This window comes from Notamacropus eugenii (genome assembly GCF_028372415.1).
Source record: "Notamacropus eugenii isolate mMacEug1 chromosome Y unlocalized genomic scaffold, mMacEug1.pri_v2 SUPER_Y_unloc_22, whole genome shotgun sequence".
NCBI lineage: Eukaryota > Metazoa > Chordata > Mammalia > Diprotodontia > Macropodidae > Notamacropus > Notamacropus eugenii.
The window spans coordinates 50,517-74,440 of NW_027325123.1; the positions used below are offsets into that span (position 1 = coordinate 50,517).

Below are 23,924 nucleotides of genomic sequence, written 5' to 3' on the forward strand. Positions count from 1 at the left end.
CTCCACTGTACCACTTAACTGTCCCTAGATCAGTATCTTACATCATTAACCAAGAGAAGATCAAAATGATACATGACCTAGACATAAATACAGATAGCACAAATAAGTTAACAGAACATGGAATCTACTACATATGCACTTATGGATGGGAGAAGAATTTATGAGTAAAACAAGTGATAGAGAGCTGTGAGATATAAATGGATAATTTTGATTACATTAAACTAAAAAGGGTTTGTACAAATAAAACTTATGTGGCCAAGATGAGAAGGCTGGCAGGAAATTGGGGTCCCATATCCCAAACATGTAGGGAACTTACAAAATTTGAGTCGTTCCTAAATTGGTAAATGATTAAAGGATATTAGCAGCCAGTTTTTGGGTGAAGAAATCAAAACTTCTGAGTCTTATGAAAAATGGAGAAATGAAAATGAAGACTTCTTTGAAATACCTGTCAGATTTGATAGGAGAAGCTGGCAAATGATAGAGGGGATGTGGAAAATTGGGACACTAATGCATCATTGGTGCAACTGTGAACTGATCCAACCATTTTGGAGTGTAATCTGGAATTTTTCCCCAAGAGTTATTAAACTACCTATGCCCTCTACCCTTTTGGCCCAGCAATACCCCTACTTACTCTTGTTTCCAAAGATGATTAGGGAAAAAGGAAATGAAATCATATATTCTAAAATATTAATAGCAGCTCTCTTTGTGTGGTGAGGAAAACTGGAAATTAAGAGGGAGCCTGTTTTTTGGGGAAGGAATAAGTTGTGGTATGAGAATGTGAGGGAATACTATTGAGCTGGAAGGAATGATGAGCAGGTTGATTTTAGAAAAAACATGGAAAAATTTGAATGAAAAAATGAAAAGTGAAGTTAACAGAATGAAGAGAATGTTGCCTACAGTAAAAGTAATATCGTTTTAAGAACAACTTTAGATGACTAAGTTATTCTGAGTATCATAAATCTTCAAATCAACTACCAAGGACCACTGAAGGAGAATGCTTTCCATCCCCAGGGTAAGAATTGATAAATAGAAGTATGCACAGGATAGTTTTACATACATTTATAAATCTGTTTCAAGTGGTGTCCTTCTCTAATGTAGAAGCAGAAAGGAAGACAGTTTGAAACTGAAAATGTAACAAAGAAAATAACGATTTTGATTATTGAGTGAAGATTAGATTGTTGTGAAACTGTGAGACCAATTAAAGGGACACAGGAGATAATAAGGAATTTGTCTGTGTACTTGAAATTAAGGAAACAGATTGGAGGGATGTGAAAATGATTTGGAATATGTTTGAACATGGCAAGTGTATGAGTAATGAAGATTTGAGAATGACACATAAGTGATAGGAAAAGCTGCAGATGGATGGGTTTTGTGTTGTGGTAATAATCAGTTTATAGGGTAACGAGCTCTAGATGTCCTTATAAGGATTCAAAGGACTGAGGTGGGACACTGGGCCTAACAGCAGTTCAAATACAGCATAGTTACTATCTTTGTGACTGTGGAAAAGTCACTTAACCTGACTTTCTTAATTTCCTTATCTGTAAAATGTTGATAAAAACAGAAATTATCTCCCAGAGGTGTTTGTGAAAATCAAATGAGACATTTGCAAAGCGCTCAGCACAATATGTGAAACATAGTAGATTTTATAGAAGTAACCTGTGATGAGGATGATATGGTAATGTAGATTTAAGTTTTATTTAGAAAGGATCAAAGTATAAGGTAACAGAAGAAAGAAAGTTGTACCTAAATCAGTGAAAAGTAGTAATTAAAGATCACTGCTGGGAAAATGGTGTCCAATTAAAAAAGAATGGTACTAAATAAGTTATGTAATCATAAAGAAAAAAATTGTGAAGTGAAATAATTAAATGATTCCAAATCAAAACATTAAAATATTCTGGCATCATCTCACAACTAGACTTCCCAGATTGTGAGCTTGATCCAGACACGATTGTGTATCTATTCCTCTTTTCCCCTTTTCTACTCCTCTACTTGCATTGCCTTCTCTTGGGTAGGCAACCCCTATTCTTATATTTGTTATATTTTTTCTTATATTTCTCTAACAAGTATAGAATTATAAGTAACAAGAGTTTAAAATTTTTTTTAAAAATGTCAACCTCCCTCCACATCTGTTAAACATTTAAAATATACTTGGATTCTTATTGAAATAGAGGCAACTGTAGATAGTGGTGTTGATGACTTTAGTAAAAAAAATTTTTGTTAAAATTTTCATTAAAAAACTGCCTTTTATTATCAGTTGCAGGAAGTATTACTGAAGGGGGAAGAGGAAAAGCAGGAGCAAAACTCTTTCAGGACTTTAATATATTAAGTAGAATTTGGACTCATCCATGGTGCTTACAACTGGACTATATTAGCAAAGAAAACAAGGTAAATTAGATATTCATATTTAAGTATCTATTTCTGATTTCATTTTTTTAAATTAATTTATTTATGTAACTTTTAACATTCATTTTAACAAAATTTTGGGTTCCAAATTTTCTCCCCTTTTGTCCCCTCCCCCCCCAAACACAAGCATTCTAATTGCCCCTATGACCAATCTGCTCTCTCTTCTATCATCCTTCTCTGCCCTTGTCTCCATCTTCTCTTTTGTCCTGAAGGGCAAGATAACTTTCTATACCCCTTTACCTGTATTTCTTATTCCCTAGTGGCAAGAACATTACTCGACAGTTGTTCCTAACACTTTGAGTTCCAACTTCTCTTCATCCCTCCCTTCCCACCCCTTCCCTTTGGAGGGCAAGCAATTCAATATATGTCAAATCTGTGTAGTTTTGCAAATGACTTCCATAATAGTTGTGTTGTATAAGACTAACTATATTTCCCTCCATCCTATCCTGTCCCCCATTACTTCTATTCACCTTTGATACTGTCCCTCCCCATGAGTGTCGACCTCACATTACTCCCTCCTCCCCATGTCCTCCCTTCCATCACCCCCCACACCCTGCTTATCCCCTTATCCCCCACTTTCCTGTATTGTAAGATAGGTTTTCATGCCAAAATGAGTGTGCATTTTATTCCTTCCTTTAGTGGAATGTGAAGAGAGTAAGCTTCATGTTTTTCTCTCACCTCCTCTCTTTATCCCTCCACTAATAAGTCTTTTGCTTGCCTCTTTTATGAGAGATAATTTGCCCCATTCCATTTCTCCCTTTCTCCTCCTAATTTATTTCCCTCTCACTGCTTGATTTCATTTTTTTAAGATATGAGCCCATCCTCTTCAATTCACTCTGTGCACTCTGTCTCTATGTGTGTGTGCGTGTGTGCATGTGTGTGTGTGTAATCCCACCCAGTACCCAGATACTGAAAAGTTTCAAGAGTTACAAATATTGTCTTTCCATGTAGGAATGTAAACAGTTCAACTTTACTAAGTCCCTTATGACTTCTCTTTGCTGTTCACCTTTTCATGCTTCTCTTCCTTCTTGTGTTTGAAAGTCAAATTTTCTTTTCAGCTCTGGTCTTTTCATCAAGAATGCTTGAAAGTCCTCTATTTCATTGAAAGACCAATTTTCCCCTGAAGTATTATACTCAGTTTTGATGGGTAGGTGATTCTTGGTTTTAGTCCTAGTTCCTTTCACTTCTGGAATATCTTATTCCATGCCCTTTTATCCCTTAATGTAGAGGCTGGTAGATCTTGTGTTATCTTGATTGTATTTCCACAATACTTGAATTGTTTCTTTCTAGCTGCTTGCAATATTTTCTCCTTGACCTGGGAACTCTGGAATTTGGCCACAGTCTTCCTAGGAGTTTCTCTTTTTGGATCTCTTTCAGGCGGTGTTCTGTGGATTCCTTGAATATTTATTTTGCCCTCTGGTTCAAGAATCTCAGGGCAGTTTTCCTTGATAATTTCATGAAAGATGATGTCTAGGGTCTTTTTTTGATCATGGCTTTAAGGTAGTCTCATAATTTTTAAATTGTCTCTCCTGGATCTATTTTCCAGGTCAGTTGGTTTTCCCAATGAGATATTTCACATTATCTTCCATTGTTTCATTCTTTTTGTTTTGTTTTGTGATTTCTTGGTTTCTCATAAAGTCATTAGCTTCCATCTGTTCCATTCTAATTTTGAGAGAACTATTTTCTTCAGTGAGCTTTTGAATCTCCTTTTCCATTTGACTAATTCTGCTTTTGAAAGCATTCTTCTCCTCATTGGCTTTTGAACCTCTTTTGCCAATTGAGTTAGCCTATTTTTCAAGGTGCTATTTTCTTCAGCATTTTTTTGGGTCTCCTTTAGCAGGCTGCTGACCTGCTGTTCATGCTTTAACTGTATGTCTCTCATTTCTCTTCCCAGTTTTTCCTCCACCTCTCTAACTTGATTTTCAAAATTCTTTTTGAGCTCTTCCACGGCCTGAGCCCATTGGGTGGGCTGGGATATAGAAGCTTTGACTTCTGTGTCTTTGCCTGATGGTAAGCATTGTTCTTCCTCATCAGAAAGGAAGGGAGGAAATGCCTGTTCACCAAGAAAGTAACCTTCTATAGTTTTATTTCTTTTCCCTTTTCTGGGCATTTTCCCAGCCAGTGACTTGACTTCTGAATATTCTCCTCACACCCACCTCGCCTCCAGATCCTCCCAGCCAGCACTTCGGGTCTGAGAATCAAATGCTGCTTCCCAGCCTCAGGGCTTTGGGCGGGGGCAGGGCTGCTATTCAGTGTGAGATTAAGTTCAGGTGCTCAGGTGGGGGCAGGGCCGCCTCACGGGCTCAGTTCCCTCAGGGGGTTTGTGCAGAGACCTTCAACAATGGATCCGGGCTCCTGCCTGCTTGGGGAGCCCCAGTCTGCTCCCGCCTCCACTGCTTCCCTCCGAGGGGGCCTGAGTTATGGGGGCATCCCACACCCCTCTTGACCTGCCGAAGAGACCCTCTCACTGACCCCCGTCACCTGTGGGTGGAGGGACCCGTGAGGGCGCTGGAGATCCCGTGCCCAAAGCCTGCTCGGATCTTCTCCTCTCGGTGCCAGGCCAGGGCAGGGCTGGGCTGGGCTCAGCGTCCGCAGCGTGATGGACCTTTTGCGAGAGGTTTGCAGGTCCCTCTGGAACAGAGATCTCCTTCGCTCCAATGTTCTGTGGCCTCTGGTCCTGCAGAATTCGCAGTGAGTTGCTGTTTACAGATGTTCTATGGGTTGTGGGTTCGGAGCTATGTGTATGTGCGTCTTTCTACTCCGCCATCTTGGCTCTGCCCCGATGTTCTGATTTCATTTTATCCCATTTTCTTCTGTGTTATACTCTCTTAATGATTTCTCCCTGTCTCCTGGCTTCTTTCCTAGTCTGAATAAACATGTCTATGTTTCCCGTTCTCAAAAAACGCTCACCTGACCCAACTGTTCCTGTTAGGTATTGTCACATTCCTTCCTTTTGTAGCAAAATTTCTTGAGAAAGCTGGCTACTGTAGGTGCTTTCTATTTTCTCACTGTCTTTTCTTAACTCTGCAGTTTGTCCTCTCACTATTCAGTCAAAACTTCTTTTTCTGAAATTACTAATAGTCTCTTTATTGCCAAATTGAATGGTCTTTTCTTAAACTTCATTCTTTGTGACCTTTCTGTAGTGTTGTCTGTGACTCCTAGTTTCCTGTTTCCCAACTTCTGAGTTTTCAGTGTCGCTAGTTGCCATTTGGACATGCTATACTAGTTAACCTGAAAGTATTTGAAATTCATCATGTCTAGAACCAGTTGTAGTATCTTTGGACCTCTGTTTTTGAAAGTATCCAGTATCCTTGCTTTTGGTGTCCAAATAACATTGGCATCAACTTCAGCTCCTCTATCTTTCATACCACTTCTGTGTTAATGTTGACATTTCCACATTCAAAATACATTTTATATGTCCCATTTCAATTCAGGCCATATATGATGTATATGTAGTTCTCTGTTTTCCCTAAAATCAAATGCATTATTTGACTTTTAAATTCCTTAAAACCAAACCTAACTTTCTTTTTGTCTCATATGTGAATCTTCTTATTTCTGAAAATGTTCTTTCTTACCATTATTATGTCTTTAACCCTGTATGTTGCATTGCAACTACAATTTTTTTTTTTGCTGCTATGTTGTTATTTCTCAGGATTTCAAGATTCCAGGAGTTCCTGGACCTTTGGTACTTTTATTCTCAAGCCTCTACTATCAGATTTAGTTGTTTGTTGGCTGTTAATAAGAAGCACTGTTTAGAGACCCAACCATAGACTCAACACATTAAAACTTCCATTATCTTGTGATTTATTTCTGGGGATCAGATGAAAAAAAGTCAAATACTAGTAATCCCCTCTTTGTTAAGGTTATCAGAACATAACAAATAGTATCTTCGAATTTTTAGGAAATATGAGGAAGTGCAATTAATGCAGTATACATGAATGAATAATAATAGTTTTTACATGACAACTTATGGTTTACAAGGCACACATGCATTACCACTACTTTAAACATACACTCTGTGAGATTGCATCACTAATATGATTGTCCCCATCTTACAGATGAGAAAACTGAAGTTTCTAGACATTAACTTAATTGTACAGTATCATACCCTGGAAGAAGAAAGCATGGTATAATTGAAGGTATAGTGTAGACTGAATACTTCATGATTCCATTCCCCGCAACAATCTCTGTATTATGCCATACTTAAGTGTATGGGGGTTGAGAGTTACAAAACTGACACAAAAGCTTTAAGTACTTTACAGTATGATAAATAAGCAAAAAAAAATATAGATATTTTCAATACATTGTAATGCTTGTTAAAAAATTTTTCCCTTCAGGGATATTTTGATGAAGACAGGATGGACAAATTCATACCATCAGATTCTGAGGAAACCTCAACGAGTTTAAGTTCAGATGACCTTCCCAAGTAAATGGAATCTTTCTTTATATAAAAATGCTTGTTTTTTAAATTTCAAACTTCCCTAAATAGTAATGTAATAAAATAAAAAGATAGCGATATTCTCATATGATAACTTATCATATTAAATTTTACTCTAACATTATCTGTTAGGAATGATCTATCAATGTGTATATTCACACTACTACAGTTTATAAATTGTCATGTATTATAAATATTGTGTACATTTGAATGAATATATATATGCTGTATGCACATGTACACATGAATACATTTACATATACTGATACCCATATACTTATATATCATAACATTTGCACTTGGAAGTACTTGAATGTTTCCTTTTCTGTTTTTCTAGTCACCTTCTTTCTTGGAATTTTAGAAATTAACAAGGAAAGTCAGAGTACTTATACAAAAAGTTCTAATAATAACTTAGCAACATTTTTAAACTTTATAATATTTTTTCAATGTATATTCCTTTGGATCTACAAAATATTTTATTAAAGTTTAAAAATTTTTCAGAATGAGCAGTACCACATTTAAGTCCTTCACAAAAGTAAAATTTATGCTTTTTCTAGGAATATATGTTATCTGAATAAGAATATATCAGTGTTTTACCACCAAAAATATTTATTTTAAACCTAATTTTCTAAGGAAAAAAGGAGCTGCATTGCTTATTTGGGATGATATATTGTTAAACAAGCAAAACTTCCTCGAATAGGTTCATTGGAAAAATCTAACATTTAAACCTAGAAAGAAATAGAGGAATATTTCTGTTATTTTACATGAGAAATTTTTGGGGTCACTTTATAATTACTCATACTACAGACTGAATATTTTTTTTACTTCATAATCTTTTCCTAGGAAAAAAAAATACAAAGGAGAAATAAATACTAGCTCTAGCAGAAGTGATGATGAAGAAGTAATTAAAGTATGGAATTCAAGATCTAGAGGTGGGGGTGAAGGGAATAAGGAGGAATTGACCAACGTTTCATCTGTGACTGCAAAAACAGAAGGAAGTAAGTCTAACACAGAAGTAAAATTTTGTATTTGTCTAGGCATCAAAAAGATATTGATAATAAGATACCATCTATTTATTTAGGGTTAGGTCAATTTCTTGATAGGTAAAGCAATGGGTTTATTGCTGACAAAATTTAAAGTCACATTACAGTTTTACATTAAGATGGCATTATTTCAGAACCTACTAAGTCCATAATTATTTTATATATGTATGCCCTAAGTCCATAGATCATTTAGATTTGGATAGAATAAAAACTGATCTTTAATTGTAAAAGCAGAATTATTTTCTATTAAAGTTGTGTAAAGATTTCATTAAAGATTTTTTTAAATATCAGTGTTTTAATACCCTTAGTAGTATTTATTTACCAAAAATCTAGTAATGAAACTTGACAAACTGGTAATTTTAAAAGGATTAGAATACCATTTTGCTTAGAGCTTATTATTCTACAGTTTTTGAGCTTGCAAGTAACAAAACCTCATTTCTGCTGTGTATTTTCATATAATGTACATTAGTATAGATTGTGTTTTTTTCTGCTTTATTTTCTAAAATAAAAAAAACCTCAGGTGATAAATAAGCTAATGTTTATAGGAAAGTTCAGTGGAAAAAAACAAATAAATTGCAGAAAGCACTATCATCAAGGTTTATAACGACAAAACTGAAGAACATATAATAAATGAACACAGAAAACAATGCCTGTGAGATTTCTTAAACAAAGTTTTTTCTTTCCCATGATTCCAAGCGAAAATGGCACAGAAAGGAACAAATGATGGGAAGAACTTCAGTTCTATTTATCCTAGTGTGACATAGTTTAAAGACATTGAAGGATTGATTTTCAGTGTATCTGAAAGAGGGAGAAACACCTGATACTTAAAATGATTAATGGATTTTATTATAACTGAAAATAGGACACCAAGAATAATAGCTGTTGCCCCTACTTTTTTTCTCTTCTCAACGAAACCTTTGTGAGAGTAATTTACATACAATGAAGCTATCCTTGCTAATGGTATGTGAAGGAAATAGGCAGAGTTTTGCAAATACAATCTTATCTTTTTTGTCACTTGAATATTAGAAGAATGGGAGATATAATACTGGTTTATTGAGAACATTTGATTCAGCAAAACATTTCAGCTTTGAAGACTGGTCCAACTAGAAATCTTTTGTTCATATTACTATAATACAAGCCTTATTGATAGATATGGAAAAAAAATGTCTCCAATGAGAGAAATTCATCTTTAAGATTCTTCAGTTGTGCTTTTTTGCAAGTGACATTGAGCTCATTACATAAAATTCCAAAACATTTCAGAATCACCTGAATGAGATCCATATTTACTCTCTTTTGGCTTAACTATCCACAGGAAAAAATTTAGTAGATAAAAAAATCTGTTCTTCAGGCTTCAATTATATAATTATGTATGTATGTATGTCAGTATGAGTATGTCAGTTAGCATTTATATCTTGGACTTCAGAGAGTCCTGGAAAGACTTATATGATCTGATGCTGAGTGCAACTTTGTGCGCAATAATGACCACAGTGTGTGAAGAGTTTTTTCTGGTAGACATGGAATTTCATCGCAATGCAAGGACTTAAAAAACTTACCCATGGTCTTTTAAGGCAAAATGCTTTCCTCATCCAGAGAAAGAACTATGAAGTTCAATCACAGAATGTAGCATATCATTTTTTTTGTATTATATTTTGGTCGTTTTAATTCTTCTATACAGCACGACTATGGTGAAAATATGTATGTGTAGAACCTATATAAAATTGTATGCCATCCTAGGGAGGGAGGGGAGAGGTAGCAGGAAGGGAGGGGAAAAAAATCTAAAGTTATATGGTAGTGATTGTATAATTGAATATACAAATTATTATTATATAAATTATATATTATGATTATATAAATAAAATTAATATAAAAAAGAAAAAAAGATATTTCTATATCTCTTGGTGGGTGGGGTCAAAGCATTTGAATATAAGTGCATGAGAAAAAAAGCTTAGGGAATGTTTTTCTTCCCAATTCTACTTCTCCTAAAAACATTGAGAACTCTTGAGCAAACATGCAAAGAAAAAACAACACTTTTGAAGTGGTGTTTTGGGTGGGAAAGACCTATATTCAAATCAACTCAATAAAAGTATATTATGCAAAAAAAAAAGGCAGGTCAATGTAAAAAAAAATCAAATTTAAAAATCCATGAAATCACTTGACATATGTATATCAAAACACGATTACTAAAACATCCTTATTTTACGCCTGTGATATGTCTAGTAACAACCATGGCAATAATTATTATTTACAAATTGTGGTCATTTTTAATTTTTCCAAACTAGTGATGTCATTTTCATATTTTTCTAAGTGCTCAGTGGATTTTGTAAATAATATATTCTCAGTCAATTTTGGTATAGGTAGATGAATGAGTGCTTACATTTTATTAACTTATTCTCAAGATACTAAGAAGAATTCAACTGAAAAAATTTTTATAATCCATCATCCTCTTTCAGAAATAGATACAATTATGTATAAGGTGGAACAGTGGAGAAAGTGTGCATAGAGTCAGGAAGACCTAATTTCAAATTCAGCTTTACATACTTAATTCTTCCACTGGAGAAGGAAATGGCCAACCACATGAGTATACTTACCAATAAAACCTCATGGACAATATCATCCACAAGGTCACAAAGAATTGGAAACACATGAATGACTGAATAACAAATATATGAACTATGTTGAAAGTATAATTTTATTGAGCATCCTAATATTATTCCAGTGATGAAGAATGATTTTTGTAAATTTCAAATGTGCTTTTCGTTTTCAGAATGCTAAAAATGTTATAAATGTTTTCATAACTTGACAATGTCTCTTTGTTGCATCATTTTGTCTAGTAGGAAGAGTACTGTACATTTCAAATCCAGGCAGCCCATCTCCCGACTGGTACAAAGATTTTATTACAGATTCTGATGCTAAAGTATTGGAACATTCTGGAAAAATGGTACTTCTTTTTGAAATTCTTAAAATGGCCGAGGAACTTGGAGATAAAGTGTAAGTAAGATAATAAATTTCTTGAAAAAAATGGATTTGTGTTCATCTAAGTATGATTAAATTTCTTCCTCTTCTAATAGCATATTTTAAGTTTAAATTTAGTTGTTTATATTTCTATCATCTAAATAAAGCTCATTTTGACATAAGGGCTAATTTTTGTGTGCTATCTTCAATACTCCTCAGAGGAATCCACAGTCAACTTTAGGCAACTATTTCTTTAATGTATTTTTTTCTCTTTTCGGTTAAGAAGTACATTTTAACACTCTTACTTATAAATTAGTTTCATTGTGAAAAAAAAATTTAAAGAATCACAGCCCATCACTTATAAGAACCACATTTCATATGTACTTTTTTATTCTCCATTGCATTTAATCAGCACAATGTTTTACACAAAGCTGATATTCCTTACATAAAAAGGAGAGTGAATCCAAGGGAGAGAAAATATTAGAACTAAATTTTATATTAAGCAGCAATGTACCACTTCCTATCAGATCAGTGATATTATTTATTAGATAGCCATTGGTTTTCAGCATTAACTAATAGTATCATAGATTTTATCTGGAAAAAATAAATCATGACAAAATGAAACAAAGTAGTAAATAGAGTTCAGTTTCAAACTGTGGTCTTCTAACTCCAAGTCTGACACTCTGATGGGTTGCTGATATTATTCAATACTTAATATTTGGAATTGAATGTCTTTTTCACTAAAAGTCACTTTTACTAAACTGAAATACAAAATAAAAGTTAATGGTGGTCTACATTTACTTTGTTAGATTTTTAAAAATGGAAATGAGCCCAAACTGTTGGATTTGTACTGGGTTGTCCTTGATAAGGCAATTTCTCCTAAATTCTTCCGGTAAAGTCCCTTGTTCACTAGGTCTTTGCTATTTTTGTAGAATTCTTGTTTATATGTCCTTATGTATAAATGCGTGTAATACCAACAAATTATGATAACATGTAAAAGGACAACAGGGATCATGACAAGGAATTTTGAAAGGCCATTTCAGTAATATCTTTTTTCCCCCAAGGCTGGTGTTTAGCCAATCTCTCATATCTCTAGACTTGATTGAAGATTTTCTTGAATTGGGCAGTAACGAAATATCAGATGATAAAGACAAACCTCGAATTTATAAAGGTAAGTCTACCCTTTAATGCTGAATTTCTGGGGTAAAAAGTCTTGATATCAGTGAAGAAAACTGGTGAACTAATAATAAAACTAGAAGCTGATTTTATGAAAAAAAAACAAAAAAGTATAGATTAACCAATGGTTAATATTATTTTAAAAGAGAGAGAAGAAAACCAAATTTCCAAAATATCAAAAACAAAAAGGGTTAATATTCCACTAATGAAGATTAGTAGGAGTGCTTTTGCTCAATTACATGCCAAGAAGTCTGACAATCTAAGTGAAATGGATGGATATTTGTAAAAGTAAAATTGCCTAGACTAACAGAAAAGAAAATAGATTACTTAAATAGTCCTGTTAATAAACCATGAACTCCCTAGGTCCAGATGGATTTACAGGTACATTCTACCAAACACTTAAAGAATATTATTTCTAAAAACACATAAACTATTGGAAAAAATAGACAAAGAAGTCCTTCCAAATTCCTTTTATGACACAAATATACCTAACCTGGGAAGAGTCAAACCAGCGAAAGAAAACTGTAATCCAGTTTCCCTATGTATTCATCATAAAATATAGCAATATATCACTAGGATTCAACACTGTGCCAGGTGAAATTTATACCAGAAATTCAGGGCTCATTTAATATCAGGAAAACTAGTAGCGTAATTGACTATATCAATAACAACACCAGCAAAAGTCTTAAGATTATCTCAACAGATGCAAAAAAAGCTTTTGATAAAATAGAACTCATTCCTCATAAAAAATATTACAGAGCATAGGAATAAATGCAATTTTCCTTAAAATCATAACTAGTAGGGATCAAAATAATCAGTAGGTGTTGTCTGTCATGGGGTAAACTAGAAATCTTCCCAGTAAGGGTGAAGCAAGGATACCCATTATAAGTAGTTATTCATTATTGTCCTAGAAATATTAGTCTTTCAATAAAATAAGGAAATAAATTAAAGCAATTAGAATAGATGGGAAAACAAAGCTATTACTCTTTGCAGGTGATATCATGGTATATTTGGAGAATCAACTAAAGAACTACTTGAAAAAATTAACAATTTTAGTAAAGTTGCAAGATACAAAATAAACTCACATATATCATCAGCATTTCTATGTTCATCAACATTTCTTTGTTCTTAGGAACAAAGTCCAGCATCACGAGGTAGAGGAATTACATTTAAAATAACTTGACAGTATAAAATACTTGAAAATCTTCCTGCTGAGACAAACCCAGGAACTATATGATCTCAATTAGAATACACTTTTTTTTCACACAAATCAAGTCAGATTTTAAACAGTTGGAAAAATCTTAATTGCTATGCATGCATAGTCCAAGCCAGTATAATACAAAATGACAGTTTTATCTAAATTAATTTACTTATTCAATGCCAGACCAGACTACAAAACATTTCTTTTGTAGAGCTAGAAAAAATTATAAAATTCATCCGGAAGAACCAAAGGTCAAGAAAATCACAGAAATTAAAAAGTATTTGTTGTTGTTGTGTTTGTCCTTCATCCTTGAAGAGGACCGTGACATCAAGATGCTGACATGACTTGCATTTGACTTCGGTTTGAGTGAGGGAGGCTGTGCAAGGTCACCAACCTCACTTCTCCTCCTGAACCATCTGGATATAGATTTATTTATTTATATATTTGTGTATTTAGGCTTCTTTATCAAGAAGGCTGGAGATGGCTCAGGATGCAATGGGAGACCCTGCCCCTTTCAGGCTAAGGTCATATTCTCACTTTGAGTGACATACATCCATTCAGTGAATAGGCTTCTTTAAATAGTTACTCAAGGGATAGCCCATCAAACTGGAAGGGGAACACCCTCAGAGTTCCTGGGTAAAAGAAATAATTGCTATTTAGCTATTGCATTCACTTCTGTAGTAGGTGGATATTTAGTGACTAGCAAAATGACCATCAATTAAGTAAAACAATTAAGTAGATTCCAAGTTTTATTTGTAGCATCTATTTTTCTAGTCATTTTTGCTATGTAGCATTTATTTGAATAATTTTCAAATTTGAACTGTGATTTTAAAACCTAAGGAGAATTAAATATTTAAAGAAACGTGATTTTATATGAATGTGTAAGATATATTCATTAAGGAAGTAAACATTCTAGTATGTGAATGTGGTGGATTTTGATAAAATAGTCCCATTTTTGCTATTTAATATGTAGGTGAAGGAAAATGGTTTCGAAACATTGATTATTATCGTTTGGATGGTTCTTCAAGTGCACAGTCAAGAAAGAAATGGGCTGAAGAGTTTAATGATGAAACTAATGTCAGGTGAGTTCTTTGAGAATTTTTTTCTTCTCTTATCTATGTTGAAGAACATTAACAGTGCAGGCCACTTTCTTTGTTATCTTCAAAGTGTTTTTGCTACTGACTCTGTCTGGCATCCAGTACATATTTCTTGAAAAATTTTCAGTTAATACAGATATTCCCTGTAGCTATAAAACTACTTTCCTATTATCTACCACTTCTCATTTTGGGATAATTAGACTTACAAATACCTTATAATCTATCATTTTCTCTTCAAATTCTATTTTCAAGTTCTCTAGTCATCAGATTTTATTTTCTCTCAATTCCATACTCAACTCCCTATTGTTTCATGTAATAAATTTTAAATCTTAGTTTTTTGATACATCAGTAATGAATTATGTTTCTTCAGTTTGAGATAGCAAACTGTACTTTAAGTACAAATAATAATACAAATAATATGCTTTTATACCATATTATTATTTCCTGCTTCACATTTCATTATGGCTCCATCATTTGAACATTTAGGTCTTTTACATTTTTCTAGTAAGCTACTCCACCTTTAAAACACACCTATATATACATGTACATATATTTCTTTATAGGTGTAACTATTATCTGTATCTCATTTCTAATTTGGTGATCATTTCCATCATTGTTGAAATTATTTTTGAAATTCAGTTTCATTTTTATTTCAGTTTTCATTTCAGTTTCAATTTCAGTTTCATGTTTTCACTCTCCCATTTTCCCCCCATTTGTCCACTGAGATGGCAAAAACAAATATTGCTTCACATAGGAAAAGTTAAATAAAACAAAATCCAAAATTAACTATGTCAAAAAGAAATGTTTCAATCTGAGTTTATCAGTTTTCTGTTTGGAGAGAGATGGTATTTTTCATCATGTTGTTTAGTCATCTTACAGCCACATCTGACTCTCTGTGATCTCTTCTGGGTTTTCTTTCAAAGATACTGTGGTTTGTCATTTTCTTCTCCACCTCATTTCACAGATGAAGAACTGAGACAAATGGGGTTACAGAATTAGTGTCTAAGATCTGAAATGAGGAAGATGAGTCTTCCTTATTTCAAGCCTTGTACTCCATTGCTTGTGCTGTCATTGGAATTATGGTTATGCAATTATGTGTTCATTTCATTCTGTAGTACTTCATAGAAGGATTTCTGGGATTTTATCATTTTTTGCATAGTAGTGTTACATAAAACTTATTAACTTTTAGGTACTTTTTTCTGTACTTGAATGAACCTCTCTAGTTTCCAATTTTTTTTGTCACTACCCAAAGAGCAGGTTCACAACTTTACTGAAGAAAAAAATTCTTTAACAATTAGAATTGCCAAGTGGAAGCTAAAGACTTCTTGAGACATCAAAAAGCAATAAAACAAAGTCAAAAGAACTAAAAAACAGAAAGAAATGTGAAATATCTCATTGCAAAAGCTACTGACCTGGAAATAGTGCATGAAGAAATAATTTACAAGTTATTGCACTCCCTGAAAGCCATTATAAAAAATGAAACTAGATATCATAGTTAAAGAAATTATCAAGGAAAATTGCACTGAACACCTTATAATTGCCTCACTTTCAGATTTTGATCTGTTTTAGTGTACTTTTCCTTGTGTTTCCATTTTAAAGATGTTTTCTTTGTCAGGGAAAAATAGATTTTCAAAGAAAAAATTAGATAATTTTCCTTTTCTCCATTGTCAGTCATCTACTCTAATATCCATCAAGACTGTCTTTGATTGTCACCATTTCCCTTTAAATTGTAGTACTTATTTTTGTTTAAAAGCAAACAAGCTCGAAATGCATAGGAATAAATGGACTTTTCATTAACATGGTGAGTAGTATTTATCTAAAACCTGGAGTCAGCTTCATTCAGGGTTAGTTATTTGTAATGAAAATAAAATAGCAGTCTTTCTAATAAAATTAAGAAAAATATTTTTGTTCATTGTCACTGTTTGATATAGTGCAAGGAATGCCAATTGTAGGAATAAGAGAAGAGAAAGAAATTGAGAGAATTAAAGGAAAATTAATGCTTTTTGCAGATGACGTTATGGTTTATTTAGTGAAACCTAGTCAGATAATTGAAATAGTAGATTCAATAAAATAGAAAGATATAAAATAAAAATATTGACTATTCAGGTAATAGAATTGACTGTATTTGCCTATATTCATTTACCAGTTCATTGCTGTTCTGATTAAACCATCAAAGAGTCATTTTGTAGGGCTAGAAAGATATAATAAAGATATTCATTTGGAGATGAAAAATAAAAGATCAAGAATTTATGGGGAAAAAGAAGTCAGAAGGAAAGCTATGTAGCAGCACCATATTTTAAACTATGCTTCAGAGCAGTAATCCTCGAATTACTTGGCTGTAGTTAAAAAGTAGAGAGACTGATAATAGAAAGAGCTAGTAAGAATAAAAGTTAGCATCTGTATGGCACCTCCATGTAAGTTTGCCTTTCAGTTGAAATTTCATTTCATTCTTATTGTAAGCATATTAAAGATAAGGAAACAAACTGAGAGAAGGTAAGAGATTTGTCTGGGGCCATAAAACAAATGTATGTCTGAGTCAGGATTTGAATTCTAGTTATCCTGGCTCTTAACTGTAGCACTTTGTTCACTCAGACCCCTAACTTGCACAGTGGGTAATGAGTAGAACAGATAAGTTGCACAAATTGTAGAATCAGTGAATCTCAATCAACCACTAAGAAAGGGGCTTGCTGTTCAACAAAAGATGCTGTAAAAACTACATAGCAGTTTGGCAGAAACTACAATATTGACAACACTTAATATATCAAGATAAATTCCGCATGGACTTATCATGTAGATATAAATGATTGTATGATAAATTAGAGGAACAAGGCAAAAATTACCTTCCAGATCTACTGATCAAGGAAGGGTGTTTAACTGAGGAAGAGAGAGACGATTATCAAGAATGACATGAACAATTTTGATGATGTAAAATTAATTTATTTCGTAAATCAATCCAATGCAGCTACAGTTAAAAGAAAAGCAGGTAATTAGGATTCATTTCTTTTGGTAGCAAGGTTTTTTTTTTTTTTCATGAAGTCATATTTCCAAGATATGTTGTAATTGTGGGGTTTCATTCATCTTTGACTTTTAGTTGACCCCATAAGGGATTTTATTAGCAAATATACTGGAGAAATTTGCTATTTCCTTTTTCAGTTCCTTTTACGGATAAGAAAACTGAAGCAAACAGGGTGAAATGACTTAATGTCTGAGGCCAGATTTAAACTTTGCTCTTACTGAGTATCCACTTAGCTGCACCTTCCAAGATATATAAAGAACTGATGAACATGTATAAGAAGACATCTTACTGCACTAGTTAAATGGTCAAAGAATATTAACATGCAATTCTCCAGGGAATAAATTCAGATGATAAGAATCCATATAAAAATTTTGCCTCAGTAATAGTTAAATTCAAATTAAAATAATTACAAGTTCCTACCCTATACTTATTAGATTGGCAAAGATAATAGAAAAAAGGGAAACAATAGACAGGACCATGAGAAACCAGGAACATTATAGCTAGAACTGTTATTTCATCTAGTGATTATTGAAATTCATAAGTAGGTCAAAAATGGAATAGAAGATGTCATGAAAAATGTCCCTAAACTGTGCAAACCCTTTGATTTCACAGTACTGTGCTGATAAGAGCTCAGAAAGATCCAAAAAGGGAAAGGATCTCTATCTCTAAAAATATATTTCTAGCACTTCTTTTTGTAGTGACAGAGAACTGGCAACTTAGGGTGCCTATATATTGGGGAAGGGCTGGATAAGTTAAGATATGTGAATTTCATGGAGTACTATTCTATAAGAAATGATTAAAGGGAGTATTTAAGAGAAGTATTTAAGGGAAGACTTATATGAACTCAGTACTGAAAAAAGTGAGAAGAACAATGGTAGCAATTTTTGCAATACCAATAACATTTGTGTTAAGACAAACAACTTCCAAAATGTTAAGGATTTTAATTTTTGGTTTGTTTGGTTTGATTGTACCAGTGATTTGCTGTCCATCTCTTGACAGACTCTAGACTCAAGGTGCAGAATGAGATATGTTTTATTTTTATTTGATGTATAGGGAAATTTATGTTGTTTGTTTACAAAAAGAATTTTCAGTTTTTTGATTTTGTCTGCTCCTTAATTTGTGGGTTGAGATATTGGAAGAAAGAAAGTAAGTGTTTGTTAATTGAATAAATAAGTGAATCAGAGATTTATGATTAAGAGTCAGTATACTTTTCCCTTTATATTTTGATGTGTTCTTGATACTTGAAGTACTCTGCTTAGAACATTTGGCTACATACTTCTCTTTCTGGCAAATGGCATATTTTGGCAAATGAACTCATATTTTCTAACTCATAAAGGCAATATTTTATGACATTTATTGATTTTGTAAGAATAATCTTTATTTTCTTTTTCTTTTTAAATTTCTAGGGGCCGACTGTTCCTTATTTCTACCAAAGCAGGGTCTCTTGGAATTAATCTGGTAGCTGCTAATCGAGTAATCGTCTTTGATGCCTCTTGGAATCCTTCCTATGATATTCAGAGCATATTCAGAGTTTATCGCTTTGGCCAAAGTAAACCAGTCTTTGTGTACAGGTTTTTAGCTCAGGTAGGCTTCAACTTCTCATGTAACAAATTTGAAAGTACAAGCAATAGTTTGAAGTTAGTGAGCAGTTATGGGTAAGTAAAATGACATTCCATTCTTTATATATAATCAACTTTGATATTTTCCTTAAATATACAAGATCATATCAAAATATGTTCATTGATCACAGTAATTCCCCTTCCCTAATTAATACATATAATATATCATATGTGTGTGTGTATATACACACAGGGACACGTGAAATATATCAATATATGTGCCAGTTAGTGTGTCAAACACTGGGATTTCAAAGAGAAGCAAAACCAACCCCTTCCTCAGTGACATTACAGCATGCGAACTACTCTATTGTTTGAGATATATAAAGTATATTGGAAGCTATCAGCATTGAGAGGAACAAAGGCCTCCTATAGGAAAGAAAGGAAGCTTTAGGGATAAAAAAAGTGAACATAGAATAACAGTAAAAAGGCACTTGACTGGCAAATGGAATCATGTGCAAGCAATAGCAAAAAGTCACTCACTGAGTCAGTATAAGTGGAAGGTAGTTATGCTTAAGAAGATAGAAAATCCTTACAACCTAAGTTGTAAGATTTTATCCTGGAGATAATAAGGAGCTGTTAGAGTGTATTAAATAGTGGCAGTTGAGTCATTGGAAAAAAAGTTAAATGCGAGGGATTTTGTAAAAATGGAAATGACAAGTTTTTGGCAAGATTTGTGTATGTGTAGTAAGGAAGATTGATGATAATTCTGAGGTCCCAAAGTTGGGAGATTGGAAGATGGTGGCATCTTAAACAACAATAGAGAAGTGTGAAAGAACAGAAGGTTTAAGAAGAAAAACAATGAGTTCAATTTTTATATGTTTAATGTTGGTTTTCTATACACCCAGTTTGAAAATCTAGGAGACATCAGCATGGAGATGATGGTAACAAGTGGTTACCAAAAGGCAGTGGGGAGAGCAAAGTTAAAAGAGCTTATAACCAAACACTGGGGACACCTGTATTTAACATACATGATATTAATGATGGAGCCAATAAAACAGACTAAAAAGAAATATTCATATGGGCATCCGAAAAAAAGTATGATAAACCTAGAGAAGAGACTGGATGAGATGTGGTCCACGTTGTCAGCTGTAGCAGATACACAAAAAAGACTTGAGAAAATGGGAGATTTGGTAATTAGATAATTCGTGGTATACAATGAAAATGATGTAAGAAACTATAGACATAATTTCAGAGAGACCTGGACAATAAAAACTTATAAAACTTATAAAAAGTGATGCTGACACAAATAGGCGGAATAAACAGAACATCTTACAGAGTAACGGCCACAGAATGTGATGAGTGACTTTGATAGAGGTAGCTTTGTTCAGCAATGCCAGGACCTAAGACAAATCCAAAGTACTCAGGATGGAATTTGCTATCCACATGCTGTAAAAGAACTATGGAGTCTGAATGCAAATTGAAGCAATCTATTTTCACCTTTTCCTGTGTGTTTGCCTTTTCCCTTTTGTTTCTTCAATCACAACATGACTAATGAAGGAATATATTTCACATGTAAAATCTGTATCAGATTGCTTGTTGTCTTGGCAATAAGGAGAAAAATTAGAAACTCAAAATCTTAACAAAAAATGGGTGTTGAAAACACGTAATTGGAAAAAGTAAAATACTATTTAGAGAAAAATTTTAAAAAACTTCCTCCAAAACAAAAACATTTTGCTAGACAGAATAATATTTCAAAGAAAAAGAAAATGTAATATATTTTAAATATTATAATCAGTTATTTGTGACATACTTAAGAACTACATTGAAAACCTGAACAGTTCAAAAGAAATGTAGGTAGGATGTTAAGACTACTAGAGGATACATGATGATATTTTGACATGATCTACTGAAGTAATAAAATGATCTGTTTCATCTGCCTTTGAAAAGTATTAGAATGCTTTCTGTGAAAAGAGAAGGGGAGAAATTACAATAAGACAAATTTGTTCAGTAGTCAAAAAGAGTTTTATGAATTCAAATATCAAGCACTGCCTTTGCATAACCAAAATCTATGAAGTAAAGTGTACATATGTTTCTGATTCTTATACAGGGAACCATGGAAGATAAGATCTATGAACGTCAAGTAACCAAACAATCGCTGTCCTTTAGGGTTCGATCAACAGCAAGTTGAACGCCATTTTACTTTGAATGAACTGACTGAGCTTTATGCCTTTGAGCCAGATTTACTAGATGTCACTGATGCAGAAAAGAAGAAAAAGAGGGACACCCCTATGCTACCAAAGGTGTATATGATAATTTGAATATTATTATTAAGCCTAGTATATAAAAGAGATATTTTGGTGAGATTTTAAAAATTAATCATAATAATTTAGTTTTTTAAAAGGGCTTGGGTTTCCTCATCAATAAAAAGGTTAATGTTAATATTTAAATCGCTAAACCCATAGGGTTGATGTAAATAAAGAAACCATCCCTTCAAGTTAATATCTTGGACTGTTGCTTGGCATACTGAGAATTTACTTACGCAGGGTCAAACAACCAAACAACCAAAATGTGTCATAGGTAGGAATTCTACTCTCTACGTATTATCTGTCCAATATGGCCAGCTGCCTTTCTATAAAGAAAGCATTTAGTAAATTGTTCTGTTAACATAAATATAAGCTATTTTTGCTACACATGGTAATATTATCACATATATGTTATACAGTAATGGAATCAGGAAGTCCTCAGTTCAAATGCAGCCTTAGACAGTACCTGTGTGACCCTGGGCAAATCATTTGAACATACTACTCTTTGGAAAGAACACTGTTGTTGTGAAAGATTGAAGCAAAAAGAGTCCAACTTACACAGCCATAATGAGAAAACCATGACTTTGACTATATTAGCAAGGTGATGTTTCTGCATTTTAGTCTGCTCTTTAGATACGCAATATCTTTCCTTCCAAAGAACAGTTTTTCATAAAAAGATATCCCCTCTTATTTCTTTGCTCTTCAAAAAAATTTCTTATCTCTATTATTCTCTGGAATTCTGTGTTCAATTGGATACACCTTTCCCTTTTGCTCTTCCTTTCTCTTTCAGCAATTTTTTAAAGAAACTTATGAGACATTCATCCATTTTACTTTTTTTACTTCGGAATGGTTTTTGTTCCTTCCTCCTGCACATTATTGTGAACTTCTGTCCATAGTTCTTCAAGTATGCTGTCTCCTGGATCTAATCTCTTTTAACCCATTCGTCATTTCCACTTCATATTCATAAGGGAAGTTATTTAAATCATGCCTCTGTGATCTGATTGTTTCCTTTAATTTTTCCGTTTAAATCGCTTGCAATAAGAAATTTATGATCTGAGACATGGTTAACTCCAGGTCTTTTTAAAAAATTGTTTTGTGTTTTATTTTTTTGCAGTTACATATTAAAAGAATTTCAACATTTATTTTTAAAACTTTGAGTTCTAAATTCTCTTCCTTTCTTTCCCATCCCACCTCATTTTGAAGACAACAGGATATACATGTGTAGACATGCAAACCATGTAGTCGTCTTGTCAAAGACTTATTGTATTTCTCTCCAACTACCTGGGAGCTCTGGAATTTGGCTATAATAATAGTGGGATTTTCCATTTTAGTATCTCTTTCAAGAGCAATTGGTTCATTCTTTGCATTTCTATTTCACCCTCTGGTTTTAGAATATCAGGGTAGTTTTCCTTGATATGTACTTGAAAGACAATGTCTAGGCTCTTTGTTTGATCATCTCCTGAATCTATTTCCTAGGTCATTTTTTTCCAGCATCTTCTTTTTTTTCCTGATTGTCTTCTATTTTTTCATTCCTTTGCTTTTGTTTTTTTGTTTTCTAATTTCTCACAAAATCGTTAGCTTCCATTTGCTCCATTCTTACTTTTTAAGAAACCATTAGGTTATAGAGGGCTTCCAAGGTCAAACAGGGGCTTTTCTATTTGTTCCTGGAGGTCAAGGTGACATGTTGGCAGCTGAATGGTCGATGGTTTGGAGTACGATGAGACTCAGCAGACAAACCACTAAGCAGATCATTGCGTTAGTCCAGGTATGAAGTAATGCGGTCCTTCATCACTGTAGCAGTATTTGAGGGAAAATAGAGTATCTGCAGGAGATGGAATTTATGTAGGGAAATAGAGTCTACTTTAGGCAGATTTGGAAAAGCACTGTATATAGCAGAGTTAAGGTGAAGGAGTAAAAGGTGACACTAGGTTATTATCTGTGAGTGACTTGGGAGGATGACTTCTGTGACAGTAAAAGGAAGACTTAGAAGATATTATATTAATATTATAGGAACAATTAAGCCTTTTCTTTCAGTCTTTCACAATATCAGGATCAGTTGTTTTTCCAGTGAGATATTTCTTGTCATCTACTTTTTCATTCTTTTGGTTTTGTATTACTGTTTCTTGATTTCTCACAAAGTTATTAGCGTTCATTTGCTCCTTTCTAATTTTTAAGAAACTATTTTCTTCAGTGAACTTTTGGACCTCCTTGTCCATTTGGTCAATTTTAAGCCATTCTGTTTCTCACTGGCATTTTGGGTCTCTTTCGCCAGTTTTTGAGGTGGTTTTTTTTCAATATTTTTGGAGGGTCTCCTTTTCCAGGCTGTTAATTCGTTTCTCATTGATTTTCTTGCATCTTTCTCATTTTTCTTTCCAATTTTCCCTCTACCTCTCTTGCTTGATTTTCAAAATGGTTTTTGAGCTCTTCCATGGCCTGTGACCAATTCATATTTTTCTTAGGAGCTTTGGATGTCGGAGCTTTGACTTTGTTGCCTTCTTCTGAGTGTGTGTTTTTATTTTCTTTGTCACCATAATAATTTTCAGTAGCCAGAGTTTTTCTGTGGTTTACCCATGTTTCCAGCCTATTACTTGCTTGCCTATTTAACTCTGTAAACGAGGGCTCTCTGCTTCTAGGGTGGAGGTCCCCCAAGCTTCAGGGCTTTGGTGTTTTCCAAGATACTTCTAGGGACCTGTGAGCCTTCAGTTCTCCCAAGGGGATATGATGTAGGGAGGGGTG

General features: G+C 33.5%; 1 protein-coding gene across 1 annotated transcript in view; it reads left to right on the forward strand.

The window, feature by feature from the left end:
* Positions 1-23,924, forward strand: part of LOC140516993 (transcriptional regulator ATRX-like) — an 87,949-nt gene that overhangs the window by 39,754 nt on the left and 24,271 nt on the right. The window contains 10 exon segments of the mRNA XM_072627841.1: positions 2,255-2,385; positions 6,741-6,829; positions 7,685-7,839; positions 10,716-10,872; positions 11,901-12,007; positions 14,187-14,295; positions 18,733-18,910; positions 20,993-21,054; positions 21,056-21,191; positions 22,807-22,953. Coding sequence (XP_072483942.1) covers positions 2,255-2,385; positions 6,741-6,829; positions 7,685-7,839; positions 10,716-10,872; positions 11,901-12,007; positions 14,187-14,295; positions 18,733-18,910; positions 20,993-21,054; positions 21,056-21,191; positions 22,807-22,953 — 1,271 coding nt within the window.